Raw genomic sequence first — 16,240 nt, forward strand, 5'->3', positions numbered from 1 at the left:
CACTCCTTTGATATTTTGGCTGTGTGCTTAGGGTCGTTGTCCTGCTGAAAGATGAACCGTCGCCCCAGTCTGAGGTCAAGAGCACTCTGGAGCAGGTTTTCATCCAGGATGTCTCTGTACATTGCTGCAGTCATCTTTCCCTTTATCCTGACTAGTCTCCCAGTCCCTGCCGCTGAAAAACATCCCCACAGCATGATGCTGCCACCACCATGCTTCACTGTAGGGATGGTATTGGCCTGGTGATGAGCGGTGCCTGGCTTCCTCCAAACGTGACGCCTGGCATTTACACCAAAGAGTCCAATCTTTGTCTCATCAGACCAGAGAATTTTCTTTCTCATGGTCTGAGAGTCCTTCGGGTGCCTTTTGGCAAACTCCAGGTGGGCTGTCATGTGCCTTTTACTAAGGAGTGGCTTCCGTCTGGCCACTCTACCATACAGGCCTGATTGGTGGATTGCTGCAGAGATGGTTGTCCTTCTGGAAGGTTCTCCTCTCTCCACAGAGGACCTCTGGAGCTCTGACAGAGTGACCATCGGGTTCTTGGTCACCTCCCTGACTAAGGCCCTTCTCCCCCGATCGCTCAGTTTAGATGGCCAGCCAGCTCTAGGAAGAGTCCTGGTGGTTTCGAACTTCTTCCACTTACGGATGATGGAGGCCACTGTGCTCATTGGGACCTTCAAAGCAGCACAAATTTTTCTGTAACCTTCCCCAGATGTATGCCTCGAGACAATCCTGTCTTGGAGGTCTACAGACAATTCCTCTGACTTCATGCTTGGTTTGTGCTCTGACATGAACTGTCAACTGTGGGACCTTATATAGACAGGTGTGTGCCTTTCCAAATCATGTCCAATCAACTGAATTTACCACAGGTGGACTCCGATTAAGCTGCAGAAACATCTCAAGGATGATCAGGGGAAACAGGATGCACCTGAGCTCAATTTTGAGTTTCATGGCAAAGGCTGTGAATACTTATGTACATGTGCTTTCTCAATTTTTTTATTTTTAATAAATTTGCAAAAACCTCAAGTAAACTTTTTTCAGGTTGTCATTATGGGGTGTTGTGTGTAGAATTCTGAGGGAAAAAAAATGAATTTAATCCATTTTGGAATAAGGCTGTAACATAACAAAATGTAGAAAAAGTGATGCGCTGTGAATACTTTCCGGATGCACTGTATGTTTAGTTGGTTCTAAAGATGTGTTTGAACAGTTTGAAAAGTAATGTTTTTTGTTAATTGGCAGATACATCAAGCCCTTTACCTCCTGCTTACAGCCCTTTGTATGTGGAGGCATGCTGGTATGACTGGTGGGAGAACCAAGGCTTCTTTCAGCCTGAGTATAATGTGAGTACTGTACAATTTTGTTTCACTAGTATTGTATTTAGCGCTGCTGCATCTCTTCTGTAGGTATGAGTGTTTGCATACGTCTGTCCTGTGGCAAAACGACAGCTTATCTAGAGATGATGCCCAAAGCTGCTGGCACAGGCTTGGCTCCCCATGGTCCTTAACTGGATAAGTGGGCTGTGAAATAAGTTTATAAATAGGTAGACCAAAACATGTTTGCTGGAGGTTTTGTCTGAAAACTGTATTAATTCTTATTTACTGTGTTTTACAGAAGAGTACACAATGCTTTCAGGACAGGGTGGTTTATAGACTAAATGTGATTTGCTTTTTATTTTTCACTGGTTAGTGGTGATGCGTGACGGTGATAGATCAGTAGCTATGGAAGAGGAGGGTGCATGGCTGTGTAGGGTGTGCACTAGAGGTGCTAGGATATATGCAAAAGATGTAGTGGTGTCTGCAGGTGGCCAGTGTGAACTTTATTTGTGGGAAGTGTGTGAGCAGGTTAAGAATGCTGAAGTAGTAAGTGTAAATTTATATAACTGCAATGGAATTGTTTTGAAGAACGTAGGGATGATCTGCTAATAAGGTGATATGTTAAGTGCTGATGGAGGGTCAGGCAGAGCAGTGATAGCAAAGGTGAGATGTTCATGGAAGAAATTCCGGGTGCTGTCCCCTATTTTGATTTCTAAATGGGTCCCTCTGGCATTGAAGGGAGATGTTTATGGAAGCTGTGTGAAGAGCAGCATGATGTCTGGAAGTGAAATATGTCTGATAAGGTGGAACATGAAGGAAAGCTGGACAGAACAAAGATGAGAAAGACCAGATGAATGTGTAAAGACTAATGGAGCGAGAGGAAGATGAATGCTGAGGGAAATACTTGGTGTGGTTTTCTGAGTGGGGAAAAAAACTGTGATGGTTTGGCCATGTGGAGCAAATTGCCAAGGATGATGGGGATAAGAAGTACACCAAGATAGAGGAGTAAAGGGGATGAGACTAAGAGAGAGGCCAAAGAAGACATTGCTGGAAGTGGTGTCAGACGATGTGAAAAGAATGGGTCACATTCCAAAGGATGGCCCAAAACTATGGAAAATGGAGGGAACAGATTTGGGGGGCATTCGGTTAACCTGGCTAAACCCAGAAAATGACCATTAAACTGGTAATGATGATAATTACCAGTAGTTGGTGCTCGTAAATTTATTCATTTCTGATTTGATGAAATGTAAGCCTTCTTTGAGAAAAAAATAGTAATAACACATACAGTAAATAAATGCAATGTATTATCATAATGCTAAGGTTTGTGTATATGCAAAGTAATCCTAGCAAGTACCTATATTACTTAAGCGGGTTGTATGAAATCAGTGAGCATATTTTTCTATATGCTGGATCATTTCCTGTAGCACATTTATGTTTTGACCACCAAATCTTGTCAGAACAACTGAAAGTTTCATATGGTATGATAATGCATCTACAATATATATAAAGTTGACTGATTCACTTAGTCATCAACAAAAATACAATTTTCCATTTAGTTAAAAGTTGAAATTTGGCAGGACTGTACATCTAGGGCAGTATGCATCCAATAAGAATAGACATTTCAATATATCAATATTTAGGGGTTAAACCCCCAAAAGAAAAACTAAATACCCCTGATTCGCAAACATGCTGTGATTGATTTGATTGAACATGGGAGGTTATAGAAAAAAAGAAAATTAGCTGACATTTCCTTTTTTTATTTGTTCATAAATTTTTTTTTTGTAGATATTATTGATATTATGTTAATGTACATCTCATGCACTGTACTGACAGAGGGCTTTAGGCAAACAAAGGACACAGCACAAGCCATTTATGGGCCACGCAAACAACACCATTAAAAATAGGGTTAATGGATGACTTAAGAAGGAGAGGTGTCCTGGACAGAAAATAGGAATCATGATCACTTTTAATGTGTGCAGTCAGGTGTGAAATGGAAGAAGAAAGTTCAGCTGAGTTCAAGGAAGCTCCAAAGCTCAAAGGTTAGCAAGCGCTCTATAAACTTTGAGTGCCTGTGCCGGGAGCTGTGCCTGTGAGCATAGTTGTTGCTTTGCTACCTGCAAAAAGGAAACGAGAGAGAAGTTATGTTTACATGCACTTCTGGTTGCTTTGAACTGTGATGCCCCACCACCCTGTTCTCCAAAATTCTTTGTGTAAATCTGCATATGTGGTCTTTAAAGGGGAACCACATACAGCTGATGAAAAATATGAAAATAAATGCTTGAGTGAATAACATAAACAAATGAAAATTATAAGCATCTAATTAAGATAATATGTACTCAAATTTCACATTATAACTACTGACTACCCATTTCAATTCAAAAGAATACACTTTCCTGTAAAATTGATTACAAGTAAAACCTAATTTATACAAATAGTCATGGTCCTGTTGTCAGAAATGTCAAAAACAGTTCTGCACAGATGATTTTTTTTGTGATTTATTGTAATCATACATTTTTCAATAGTAATTTTTTTTTTATTTGAAACAGTGAAAACTTTAAGTACTCTTTAGTTAATGCTTTTCATTGTTTATGATTCCATGCTTTCAGTCCTTAATTTTATCAGCCTACTAGTTTTTTTGGAATATGGTGTTGCATTTCTTTCAGGGCAAACTTGTACAGCTTTCTTCAGTATGTTAACAGGAACATTCTTGGATAAAGTCTCTTCAGTTTGATAGAGAAATACTGTATGTGCAACAAACAGTGAAACTTGAAACAACTCTGAAACGTCATTTCTCGGTTACATGGTATTCTGTCTGCAAATGATGAGGATAGACAGCCACTTACTGCTGCGGTTCACAGCATTATAGTAGGGCACTTTATATTTTGAATCTGAGTGGAATTACCATTCAACTATACAACTTACAATCTGAGATTTTTTTTTAATACATATTTTTTTGAAATTGAGAGACTTTTGGTTCATTTTAACAATGTCTTCGTTGCTCTTAGGTTAGGATGAATACACATCTAAGTTAGAAGATTTTACTTCAGCTGTGACTTTGCTTAGAAGAAGGTGGTTTTAAACAGGGGTACTTTCACATGTGCATTATGTTGTCTTGTTATATCAATGTATACATTTCTGTATCTTCTTCTTCTTTTTCTTTCGGCTGCTCCCGTTAGGGGGTTGGCACAGCGGATCATCCTCTTCCATATCTTTCTGTCCTCTGCATCTTGTTCTGTTACACCCATCAACTGCATGTCCTCTCTCACCACATCCATAAACCTTCGCTTAGGCCTTCCTCTTTTCCTCTTCCCTGGCAGCTCTATCTTTAGCATCCTTCTTCCAATATACCCAGCATCTCTCCTCTGCACATGTCCAAACCAACGCAATTAGCCTCTCTGACTTTGTCTCCCAACCATCCAACTTGACCTGAGCCTCTAATGTCCTCATTTCTAATCCTATCCATCCTCGTCACACTCAGTGCAAATCTTAGCATCTTTAACTCTGTTACCTCCAGCTCTGTCTCCTGCTTTCTGGTCAGTGCCACCGTCTCCAACCGATATAACATAGCTGGTCTCACTACCATCCTGTAGACCAGTGGTCCCCAACCTTTTTGACAGCAAGGACCACTTTATTAGATGCAAATTTTTCCACGGACCTGGGGGGGGGGGGACAGTTTTATACACAATTTACATAACATTTCTATTATTATTAAAGTTATTAAGCAGTTCGCATACGTTTGCAATCTGAGCTTTTTCTTCTTTTTTTGCATATAACAAAGACATATGCTTTACATTTGCCAATCCAACAGATTGCACATCACAAACATTAACACTGCAATCTTTTTTTCGTGTCTGCCATTTCTATAGGAGGGTGACAATGAGTTAAATTCCAATGGATGTTTTTCAAATGTTGACAAGCAATAAGCAAAAGGAATCAATGAAAACCACAGAAAACAAAAACAGCAAAAAAAAAAAAAAAAAAAACAGTACGAGGAAAGTTCGAAGAAAGAGATTTTTTTACAATGTTTCTGTTTGGGGGTTGTTGTGCAAACGTGCACAACTGAGCTGCGACTACAGATCTAACTGCTCTGTGGATGATTCGTTCAAGCATTTCAAGGTCACTTCGTTGTAATGAAAGCATCTGTTGAATGTACTTCGTAGTAACGTGATTTCTATAGACTCATGTCATATGGGGAAACTGTCGGGACCATAAAAATACTTTGTTGTAATAGTCTCTCACCTCGGTCTCTGTCCTCTCTCTGCACCGCTGCAAAGCCCCGCCCGCCAAGCGTTCTGAAAGGTCTGAGTGAGTCGCCATTGCCAGCAGTTCTCTCGCGGCCCGGCTGTCAGACGGCTGCGGACCGGTAGTGGGCCGCGGACCGGGGGTTGGGGACCCCTGCTGTAGACCTTCCCTTTCACTCTTGCTGATACCCGTCTGTCACAAATTACTCCTGACACTCTTCTCCACCCATTCCACCCTGCCTGCACTCTCTTTTTCATTTCTCTTCCACAGTCCCCATCACTCTGTACTGTTGATCCCAAGTATTTAAACTCATCCACATTCGCCAACTCTGCTCCCTGCATCCTCACCATTGCACTGGCCTCCCTCTCATTTACAGACATGTATTCTGTCTTGTTCCTACTGACCTTCATTCCTCTCCTCTCTAGAGCATCTCTCCACCTCTCCAGGGTCTCCTCAACCTGCTCTCTACTCTCACTGCAGATCACAATGTCATCCGCAAACATCGTAGTCCACAGGGACTCCTGTCTAATCTCGTTTGTCAACCTGTCCATCACCATTGCAGATAAGAAAGGGCTCAGAGCTGATCCCTGATGTAATCCCACCTCCACGTTGAATTCATTTGTCACTCCTACCGCAGACCTCACCACTGTCACACTTCCCTCGTACATATCCTGTACAACTTTTATGTACTTCTCTGCCACTCACAACTTTCTCATACAATACCACAGCTCCTCTCGAGGCACCCTGTCATATGCTTTCTCCAGGCCCACAAAGACACAATGCAACTCCTTCTGGCCTTCTCTATACTTCTCCATCAACATCCTCAGAGCAGACATTGCATCTGTGGTGCTCTTTTTTGGCATGAAACCATACTGCTGCTCACTAACCATCACCTCGCTTCTTAACCTAGCTTCCACTACTCTTTCCCATAACTTCATGCTGTGGCTCATCAATTTTATTCCCCTGTAGTTACTGCAGTCCTGCACATCCCCCTTATTCTTAAATATAGGCACCAGTACACTTCTTCTCCACTCCTCAGGCATCCTCTCACTTTCCAAGATTCCATTAAACAATCTGGTTAAAAACTCCACTGCCATCTCTCCTAAACATCTCCATGCTTCCATAGGTATGTCATTTGGACCAACGGCCTTTCCATTTTTCATCCTCTTTAAAGCTGTCCTTACTTCCTCCTTGCTAATCCGTTGCACTTCCTGATTCACTATCTCCACATCATCCAACCTCTTCTCTCTCTCGTTCTCTTCATTCGTCAGCCTCTCAAAGTACTCTTTCAATCTGCTTAACACACTCTCCTCGCTTGTGAGTATGTTTCCATCTTTATCACCCTAACCTGCTGTACATCTTTCCCAGCTCGGTCCCTCTGTCTAGCCAATCGGTACAGGTCCTTTTCTCCCTCCTTGGTGTCCAACCTCTCATACAACTCATCATACACCTTTTCTGTAGCCTTCGCCACCTCTCTCTTCACCTTGCGCCTTATCTCCTTGTACTCTTGTCTACTTTCTGTATCTCTCTGACTATCCCACTTCTTCTTTGTTGTCCTCTTCCTCTGTATACTCTCCTGTATTTCCACATTCCACCACCAGGTTTCCTTTTCCTCCTTCCTCTTTCCAGATGTCACGCCATGCACCCTTCTTGCTGTTACCCTTACTACATCTGCTGTAGTTTCCCAGCTGTCTGGTAACTCTTCACTGCCACCCAGTGCCTGTCTTACCTCCTCCCTAAACTCAACCTTGCAGTCTTCCTTTTTCAACTTTCACCATTTGATCCATGGCTCTACCCTCACTCTCTTCCTCTTCTTGATCTCCAACATCATCCTACAGACCACCATCCTATGCTGCTTAACTACACTTTCCCCTGCCACCACTTTGCAGTCTTCAATCTCCTTCAATCAGCTCTTCTGCATAGGATGTAATCTACCTGTGTGCATCTTCCTCCACTCTTGTACGTAACCCTATGTTCCTCCCTCTTCTTAAAATACGTATTCACCACAGCCATGTCCATCCTTTTGGCAAAATCCACTATCCTCTGACCTTCTTCATTCCTCTCTTTGATACTATACCTACCCATCACCTCCTCGTCTCCACTGTTCCCCTCACCAACATGCCCATTGAAATCCGCTCCAATCACCACTTTCTGTCCCTTGGGTACACTGTTCATCACTTCATCCAACTCACTCCAAAAATCTTCTTTCTCTCCCATTGTACACCCAACTTGTGGTGCACATGCACTAACAACATTCATCATGACACCTCCAATTTCCATCTTCATAATCATTACTCTACCTGACACTCTTTTCACCTCCAAAACACTCTTGACATACTGTTCCTTCAGAATAACTCCTACCCCATTTCTCCTCCCATCGACACCATGATAGAACAATTTGAATCCACCTGACTTAGTAGTAATACAGATTAAACGCAGACAATGTAGCAAACACACACCCCAACTTCTACAGCTTTCTACCATAACAAATCACTAGCTTGTCAAAATTATACTAAGAATTGATGTCAAGAAGTCACAAAAGTAGGTTAGTGGCATCTGATACGGTCACCTGTAACACAGAGTAAACAATGACACATGGATATGGTTTATCCAGTTTTTTTGCCAGATCATGCTTTCTTAACCCCAGCAAAGGTTGATAGCTAAGAAATTTTCAGGCACTTCTGTATGAAGGAAGGCATCAGTTATCAGGTCTGTATTGTTTGGAGCCTTTGTCCCTGGTAAAATTGTCAATGGCAACCTTATAAGTGTTTGGCACGTACAAAAAACAATAAAAAATGTGCTTGCACTGATGATTTCTTATGTCCCTAACTGGATCTTATACACGACCAAGGTTATGTACTTGGATCAATTTCTGTAGCCAGGTCTGTGGGGATGATTTTTGACAATAAGCACTGAAGGTTGGATAGCTTTGACTGCTTGGGTAAGATTCATCCTGTACAGTAAAAGCCATATGGAGGTTGGGTACGCTGTCAATAGGCTGGCAAACATGGACATTCACACCTTAAAAAGGCTAACGGAACTATCAGTATTTATAAGTTTGTAAAAAACTTGCTATTCAGGATAAGAGAAGCTTCATGATGATAGCATTAGTGGAGTCACTATTGAACTTTGCTCTCACTTCTCAGTGAACTGGCTGACAGGTCAGGAATATCTCTGGCAAGCTTCACTCCATATTTCCCGCTGCCAATAAGTGACTGTTGAGAATCTACATTCAGTTTTTGTGTGGGCATGCATACATAAAATATAATTTGTTTTTGCCAACGTAAACTGACAGTTTGCCTCAGTGTCTGGTTCTTGTAATGTAAACAGAGTATTTCAATAAGAGCATCTAATGAGAACAAAGCTGCTTTTGTTAACTGTAATCAGTTACATTCCATTAACACACAAGCCATCTGTGATGCACCTGACAAATGTCATGGCTCAGTGGCCTGAGTCAACCTGGGATTCATTTATTTTGAGGTAAAGTAGCTTTGACAGATGTGACAGTACTGTATGTGCTGCCTGGTTGCTGGTAAGGTAATTAGCTCAACCCTCTGTTTTTATATGGCCTGTGATATTCATTGTAACAGCAATCATGTCATTACATGTGCCAGGTAATAAGAGGTCTTCTGCTGAGACTCTGATACCTTACACCTTTGCAGAACGAAGAAGAGGCACTATAATGCTGCTCTTTACCTTGCATCAGTCGCTGGGCACAGCCAGATACTATTGAATGCAGGTGATGGTGTCTGGCTGCGTCAGGAGGGAAGTTGCTCGACCAGGCAAGGAAGTTCTGGAGAATTTTTACAGCTTATTGTAGCCTGTAGTGGGCACCACTGAGCCCAAACCCCAGACACCAACACATCCAACTCAGCCCTTGTTTCAAATATACATTTTTGTTTATTAATGCAGTACATTTACACATGAACAAGATCCACTTTTATAGTCACTGATTATATAATGTTCCTTTTGCTCCTTCCAGTCCTCCAGGTGAGTGGCGCCTTCTACCTCCCACCTCTAACTCAACTGTAGTCCTTTTATGTTGGTCCTGGGAATACTTCTGATGCCATAACACTGAATAGCAGAAGCACTTCTGAGTCAAAAGTTAGTCCCACGAAACAGGGAGTTCTTCTCCCTGCAGCGTACTCTAGCAGCACCCAAGAACCCTGACAGGGTTGTCCCTCAGGACTACAAATCCAGTGGACTCCTGCAGGTATCCATACTGAGTCCACAGCAGTGAAGCAACATCTATTGTAGTGCAGAAGAATTTTCGTCCATGCAATATGGACTCTATTCACATATTTTCATGCTTAACACTACACAAAGTTTTATAAATGAAACCCTAGGTCAAATTTATCATCTTAGGCCACTTCAGTTTTCTCCACTGACCTGTCTCCAGGCCTTAATATAATAAAATCCCTTTAGGATGAGGTGGAGTGGGGAAGGTCATGGCATGAATTTGTGACTTGAAAATGTGCAAGAGGGTATTAAGTCAGCAAGTACTAAAATCCCTATGCGTTTTACACAATGGACTTTATGTTAAAGTACTAGATCACCCACTAGAGTTGCAGAGACATTCCAGAAGATTCTGGAAGTCTGTTCTTTCCCAGATGTGACCTAACATTCTCTAAAGAGTGCTGCAATTTGCCATTTTTTCACCTAAGCCATTGTTTTTGTAACACAGTAAAGTTCAATATGACGTCTGATATTTTGGAAGAGATTAGAATACTAATAAAATATATGTCCTTGGTGAAGTGCTTAGCTTTTTAAACTACTATTAACATTAGGAAAAGAAAAGTGTGACACAATCCTTAACAAAGTAGGAGAGAACTGAAAATTAGCAACCACAGTGTAGACATGTTGTTTTCAATGTATTGATTTTATAATTACACTTTATGGTTTATTTAGCAGAGAATGTTTATCTAAAACAGCTTACAAATGAGGGCAACAAAATCAACTCAACATCAGTTATGTGCTTTGAAACAAGTTTTGCTAAACTAGGTTACAAAAATTTAGCAAACTAAGTGAAATGTTCTCTTGTTCTTAACAGTAAGCAGCCATTAAACCAAATAAAACCAAGATTAATTAATCTTTGTTTAACCAAAAAAAAAAAAATATTTAGACTCAGAAACCATTAGCAATTAGGAAAACATTCACAAAACAGGGACATCTTCCAATGCTAATTTTAGATTTTAGGGTAACTTTGCAAGCCAGGAAACGGAGAGACAGTTATTTTTTTTATGTACATGCAGTTTATGGTGTCATTGAGCAAGTGGTTACCCTGTTGAACTTAAAAAGCTATTGAAAATGGTTTATTGTGTCAATGCACGATTTGATGGTTCTGGTCCTGGAGCACTCCAGTGAATTCATTTTTTCAGTTTAGTCCACCTCTTAATCAGAGAATGGTTTGTGTCTTATTCATTGCAGGTTTAATTACCTTTTTTAAGTTTAACAAATGTGTTCATTTCTTTGGTCAGAGGCACTTAATCTCAATCCTCAAGGGACATAGTGGCTGTAGATTTTCTTTGCAAAGCAATATTTTAATTAGAAGCTAATTCCTGCTTTACAATGACCTCTTTGCTTAATTAGATTTACTTGTTGTCCTATATTTCTACTCTGGATTTGAGCAGAGGTTTAATCAAATTGAGCAATAAGCACAGTTGTATTTTCTGTAACCTGATGCATAATTTTGTAATTTTTTCTATTTTTATTTTGAAAAAAGTACTTGTGTAAAATAGATTTTTAGCCTAAAATGACATTTAAATAATGTGTAATTTACAATGTACACAACCTGAACAGTGACTTATGATTAATATAGATCATCTTTAGCAAAAAAATATTATCTATCTGCTAGGAAATTAATCATTATAAAAATAAGAGTTTTAAAGGTTCTGTCAGCAAAATTCCCAAATTTGGTGAGAATGCAATATATGAAGTACAGAAAGTTAAGTATTACAGAAACTATAAAATTAGAATGCAATTAAATTAGAATGTTGACATGATGATACAGTCGTTTGTGCTGTTGCCTCACAGCATCTGCATCTGAAGCCCAGACAGGGTACTTCTTGCCTGGATTTTGGTTACAGAGAAAGCCAGAATGGTATTGATCATTAGTGCTTTAAGAGACAGACACCCTTATAAGTTCTAACATGTGAATATTATTCAAGGGTGTAACAAAGTTTGAGGCTGGTAGATGGCAGCAGTGTTAAAACTGACTGATGTTCTGTAACTCCTTAATTTGATCTAGTTAGGAGTACATAGCTAGTCACATCACTTTAAAATAAGGAGGTGAATAGATAAAGGCCCACTGTTGTAGTTGAAATCTAGTGTGTCCTTTACACTCTGTACTTTTTTTTTTTGCTAAAGGAATTTGTTTCAGACTTGCATTCTGGGAAAAGAAATCTGTCTCCTCTGGCAGTCTGGTGTTCAAATCCTTATAGATTGCCCTGTTTGGCTATTTAACTCTGAAAAGTACTCTTTTCAAGTTTATGCCTACGCTACAAAATTTTACATAGTCTCATGGCTGCTGCATTTGAACCAACACTACAGTATTGCATTTTTATTCTGTGTTCAATTTTTGTGAAATGTAATATTATTAACAGTGTAGAATTTGTAGATTGCATTCATATGCAGTGTGCAAGGCAGTTAACTTTTATTACCATGAATATTTTGTGTTTATGTTCCAGATAATTGGAAAGATAATTTGAATAAGCTGATTAAATACATTAGTTAACATTAAAGCTGGGTTTTAATCAGTTCTGACCCATATAAATGTCATTTCTCTCCTCCCTTCAAACTAAAGTTGTAAGCACATTGGATTGCAAGTGCACTTCATGCCATTATCAAAAGACATTCTTATAAATCTTGGGCAGGAGGAAAGCTGTTGGCTTCCATTAATCTGGAAAGGGACACTGTATTGAAATAAACAACATTCAGTGCAACTTTGACCAAATAAAGAAAATTTGGAGTAGTAGTGATGAAGGATGAAGCAGCATCCAATGAGTTTGGAGGCATTTACTGGAACCTGAGCAGATAGGATGTTTCTGTATACCTAAGAATTCATAGATAGATACTTTATTAATCCCAAGGGGAAATTCACATATTCCAGCAGCAGTATACTGATACAAAAAACAATATTAAATTAAAGATTGATAACAATATAGATAAAAACAGACAATAACTTTGTACAATGTTAACGTTTACCCCCCCCGGCTGGAATTGAAGAGTCGCATAGTTTGGGCATCTGCCATTAGAGTTGCATCATCAGTGAAGATAAGTGTGCCAGTACCTGTGGCAGACATACATGTCCAAGCCTTAACACCCTCACCACCATGTTTAACAAGTGAGGTGGTATGCTTTGGCTCTTGGGCAGTTCGTTCTCGTCTCACACTTTGCTCTTGCCATCACTCTGGTACAGGTTAGTCATTGTCTTGTTTGTCCACAAGAGCTATTTCCAGAATTTTTTTTTTTTTTTTTTTACTTTTCGCAAAATCTAATCAGGCCATCCTGTTTTTGTGGTAACTAGTGGATTGCATCTTGGAGAGTAGCCTTGTTATTTGTGTTCATGAAGTCTTCTGCAGATAGTAATCTCGGTTACATCAACATCTGCCTCCTGAAGACTGTTTTCTGATCTGTCCGACAGGCTTTTGTGGCTTTTTCTTTACCATAGTTAGGATTCTTCTGTCATCAGCAGTGGAGGTCTTCCTTGGCTTACCAGTCCCTTTGCAATTACTAAGCTCATCAGTGTGTTGTTTCTTGTTAATGCTGTTCCAGACAATTGAGTTAGGTAATTCTAAGGTTTTACTGATGTCTTTAATGGTTTCATTCTTGTTTTTCGGCCTTATAATAGCTTATTTGACTTTCACTGGCACAGTTCTTGTCCTAATGTTGAAAAATGGCAAGTACAGACTCCAAAGGTAGTCTGTACGTAGAAGCAAGCCTAGGTATCTTATGCCTGCAGAAATGAAGCAATGAAACACACCTGAGTAATCACAAGCACTTGTGATGGCAATTTTCCAAAACATTATAGTGCTCTGAAATGGATGGGGGACTATATACAAAAAGTGTTATAATTTCTACATGGTGTGACCAAACTGTATGCAAATTAAAATCTGCAATTTGCACTTTAGTCAGATCTGAAATGTTTGATTTTAGACTATGGAGTAGAGGTGTAAATCAAGGAAAAATGCATCTTTTTTCCCCAAACATTATAGAGGGCACTGCATACGTATGGAGATAACCATGAGTGAATTTTGCTTAAAACTGGGTGGTAACAATTGCACAGCTCATTGATTGTCACATTTCTAAACCAACCGAACATCTCATTAAGGCCGCACTTAAAGCAGAGATGATGATTTTTGAACTGCAAAGAGCAGTATTGATGTTCTTAATCTGGTATGACAGATAGCAAGCTTCTGATTACCACAAACTGTCTACGGCTGAATTGTCTCCTGAAAACACCACTGTTAAACATAAATGTGCGTTGCATGTAGAGAGCACATTGTATATGTTAAAAAAATATTTATAACTAGAAAAAAACCTTCCTTTAACAGCATATTATACATTGACATTTGAAGACATCAATGGACAAGTGCAAACCGATCGGTAAATGCTTTTGGATACTTCTGTTCGGTTCCAATGATAGTTTTTGGGTTGATGTAACCTTGAAAGAATTGGCAACTATGTTAGTAAAAATATGAATGGCAAAATATGCATTTGAAGTGAACTGTGTGCCACAGCCTGTCAAAATTAGATGAAAAGGACTTCCATTAAAAGAGTGGATAACAAAGAGCCACTGGAGATTTAAATTTGGTACTCAAAACACACAAGAAGAACCATAGACGAGGTGGCACAGCATCCACCTTCTGACTGCATGTCTAAACAAATTAATAAAGTTAGCATTGCTGCCTAATTGGAAATGTAAACATGCCATTCCTGACTATTGCTTTAGCGTTTTAACATACATATCTATAGACGACAATGCTTATCTAAGCTCTGTTTGCTGTTATTTTGCCATATAGTGATGCAATAGTCAAAATGACGGAAAGATATTCCAGCAAGCAGAAGCACTTCTCAAACGCTGCAGTGGTCTATGTGTATGTATGTTTCTGACTCTTCTGTCACCTCACTCTTTACAATGTACAAATTGATTACCAAGCTTCAAATGCCTTATGCTACTGAGCTCCTGAATTGAAAACAGCAAATTTAGCTTTTTATGTTCTTTCAGTGTATGGTCCCTGAAACTCCGACCATTTAAAGTGCATGGACTGGATGAATTGGCCTTGGATTTTTGGCCCTGTGGGATTTCAGCAGTGGATTTCACTACTTTTCAGTGTAAACCTTTAAATGAGGTGTCCCCAGATAAATATTGTTGTTTAAGAATGACGTCTGACCCTACAAGACTAGGCTTGTGTTGTTTCTGCTAAGGTCAATTTACATAACTTTAGTATCAACAGCAACAAGAGTCAGAGTGAACAATTCTCAGTTAAAACACAAGTATAGATTATACTAATTACTAAATATAACTGGTACACATATAAATGCAGATTTGTTTAAAAACCCAAAGAACAAGGTAGAAACTAAGTATAAATAGAAACCAACTATATCTGTCCATTAATTAATTGATGAACCATGCAGTTGACACTGGTGGAGATTAAAATTGTAAAGAGAAAGTAAAAGATAAAGTCACAGCCCTAGAGACCCCTGCCAACTTGCTGCCCACCTGCTCCTAGGTTTTCAATAGTGGAATCTACGATGGCCGCCCAGTCTGATGAGAGAATCTTTCTATGTGAAGATTTCAGCGCTCATTTATCTGAGATCACTTTTTCATATGTAGGAGTGCAGCTTGGCAATAGAGCAGTGGTACCAAATACCATATACAGATACTGAGAAGAGAGAACAGAATAAGGCAGGGTTAGTAATGGTTTAAAAATATTGTGAAACGTTTATTTCTGTACAAATGATTAACAAACAGAAATGCAGTATGCATGGCTTATCAGCAGCTGTAGTCAGGGTATACTAGACTAAAGTAGTAAGTCTTCAGCCTGGATCACATATACATTAGTCGAATGTTAAGGTATATAGTAAGATATAAAGCACTGCTCAATTACAAGAACATGTATGCTTTATTCAGTTTTGCCAAACTATATGTTGCACAAAAAAATCTAGAAAATGTGATGTTAGTTTTGAAAGTTAACACTGTATTCTATAGAGAGAATTCTTTTCTTTAACAGTCTGGTATGGTGGACGTAGTACTGTAGCTTAACAGTGCATTTCTGCATCAGGAGCTGGGGAATTTATAACAATTGAAGGATTCCATAAGAGAATGCTAAATTATCTGCTAATAATCTGAAGTGCAGCTGTGTCCAGGAGCAAGACAATGCTCTAAACATGCATCTCAGTCTGCCTATAATTCTGAATCAATTTATAATGAGATATAAAGTATATATCAGTTTAAAATGAATGTTATTTTAGTGATACTATTTAATCTGTAAAGAACACCTAAAGACTTTGTCATGATTTCTGACTGTTTTTCACCTTTCAGAACCATATTCCACATGCTGTGAATAAAACATTCTCTTTGTGTATTCCTCCACCAAATGTGACTGGGTCTCTACACTTAGGCCATGCTCTCACTGTGGCAATTGAGGACTCATTAGCTCGCTGGTAAGTTCATTGAACCACTTTGC

The 16,240-nt window shown here is 39.4% G+C and overlaps 1 protein-coding gene across 1 annotated transcript in view; it reads left to right on the plus strand.

The window, feature by feature from the left end:
• The window catches only part of vars2 (valyl-tRNA synthetase 2, mitochondrial), a 105,925-nt gene that overhangs the window by 10,757 nt on the left and 78,928 nt on the right, over positions 1–16,240 (plus strand). The window contains exons 4-5 of the mRNA XM_028800536.2: positions 1,237–1,337; positions 16,096–16,217. Coding sequence (XP_028656369.1) covers positions 1,237–1,337; positions 16,096–16,217 — 223 coding nt within the window. The remainder of the gene's footprint in view (positions 1–1,236; positions 1,338–16,095; positions 16,218–16,240) is intronic.

The sequence above is a fragment of the Erpetoichthys calabaricus genome, chromosome 1 (assembly GCF_900747795.2).
Source record: "Erpetoichthys calabaricus chromosome 1, fErpCal1.3, whole genome shotgun sequence".
Taxonomy (NCBI): Eukaryota; Metazoa; Chordata; class Cladistia; order Polypteriformes; family Polypteridae; genus Erpetoichthys; species Erpetoichthys calabaricus.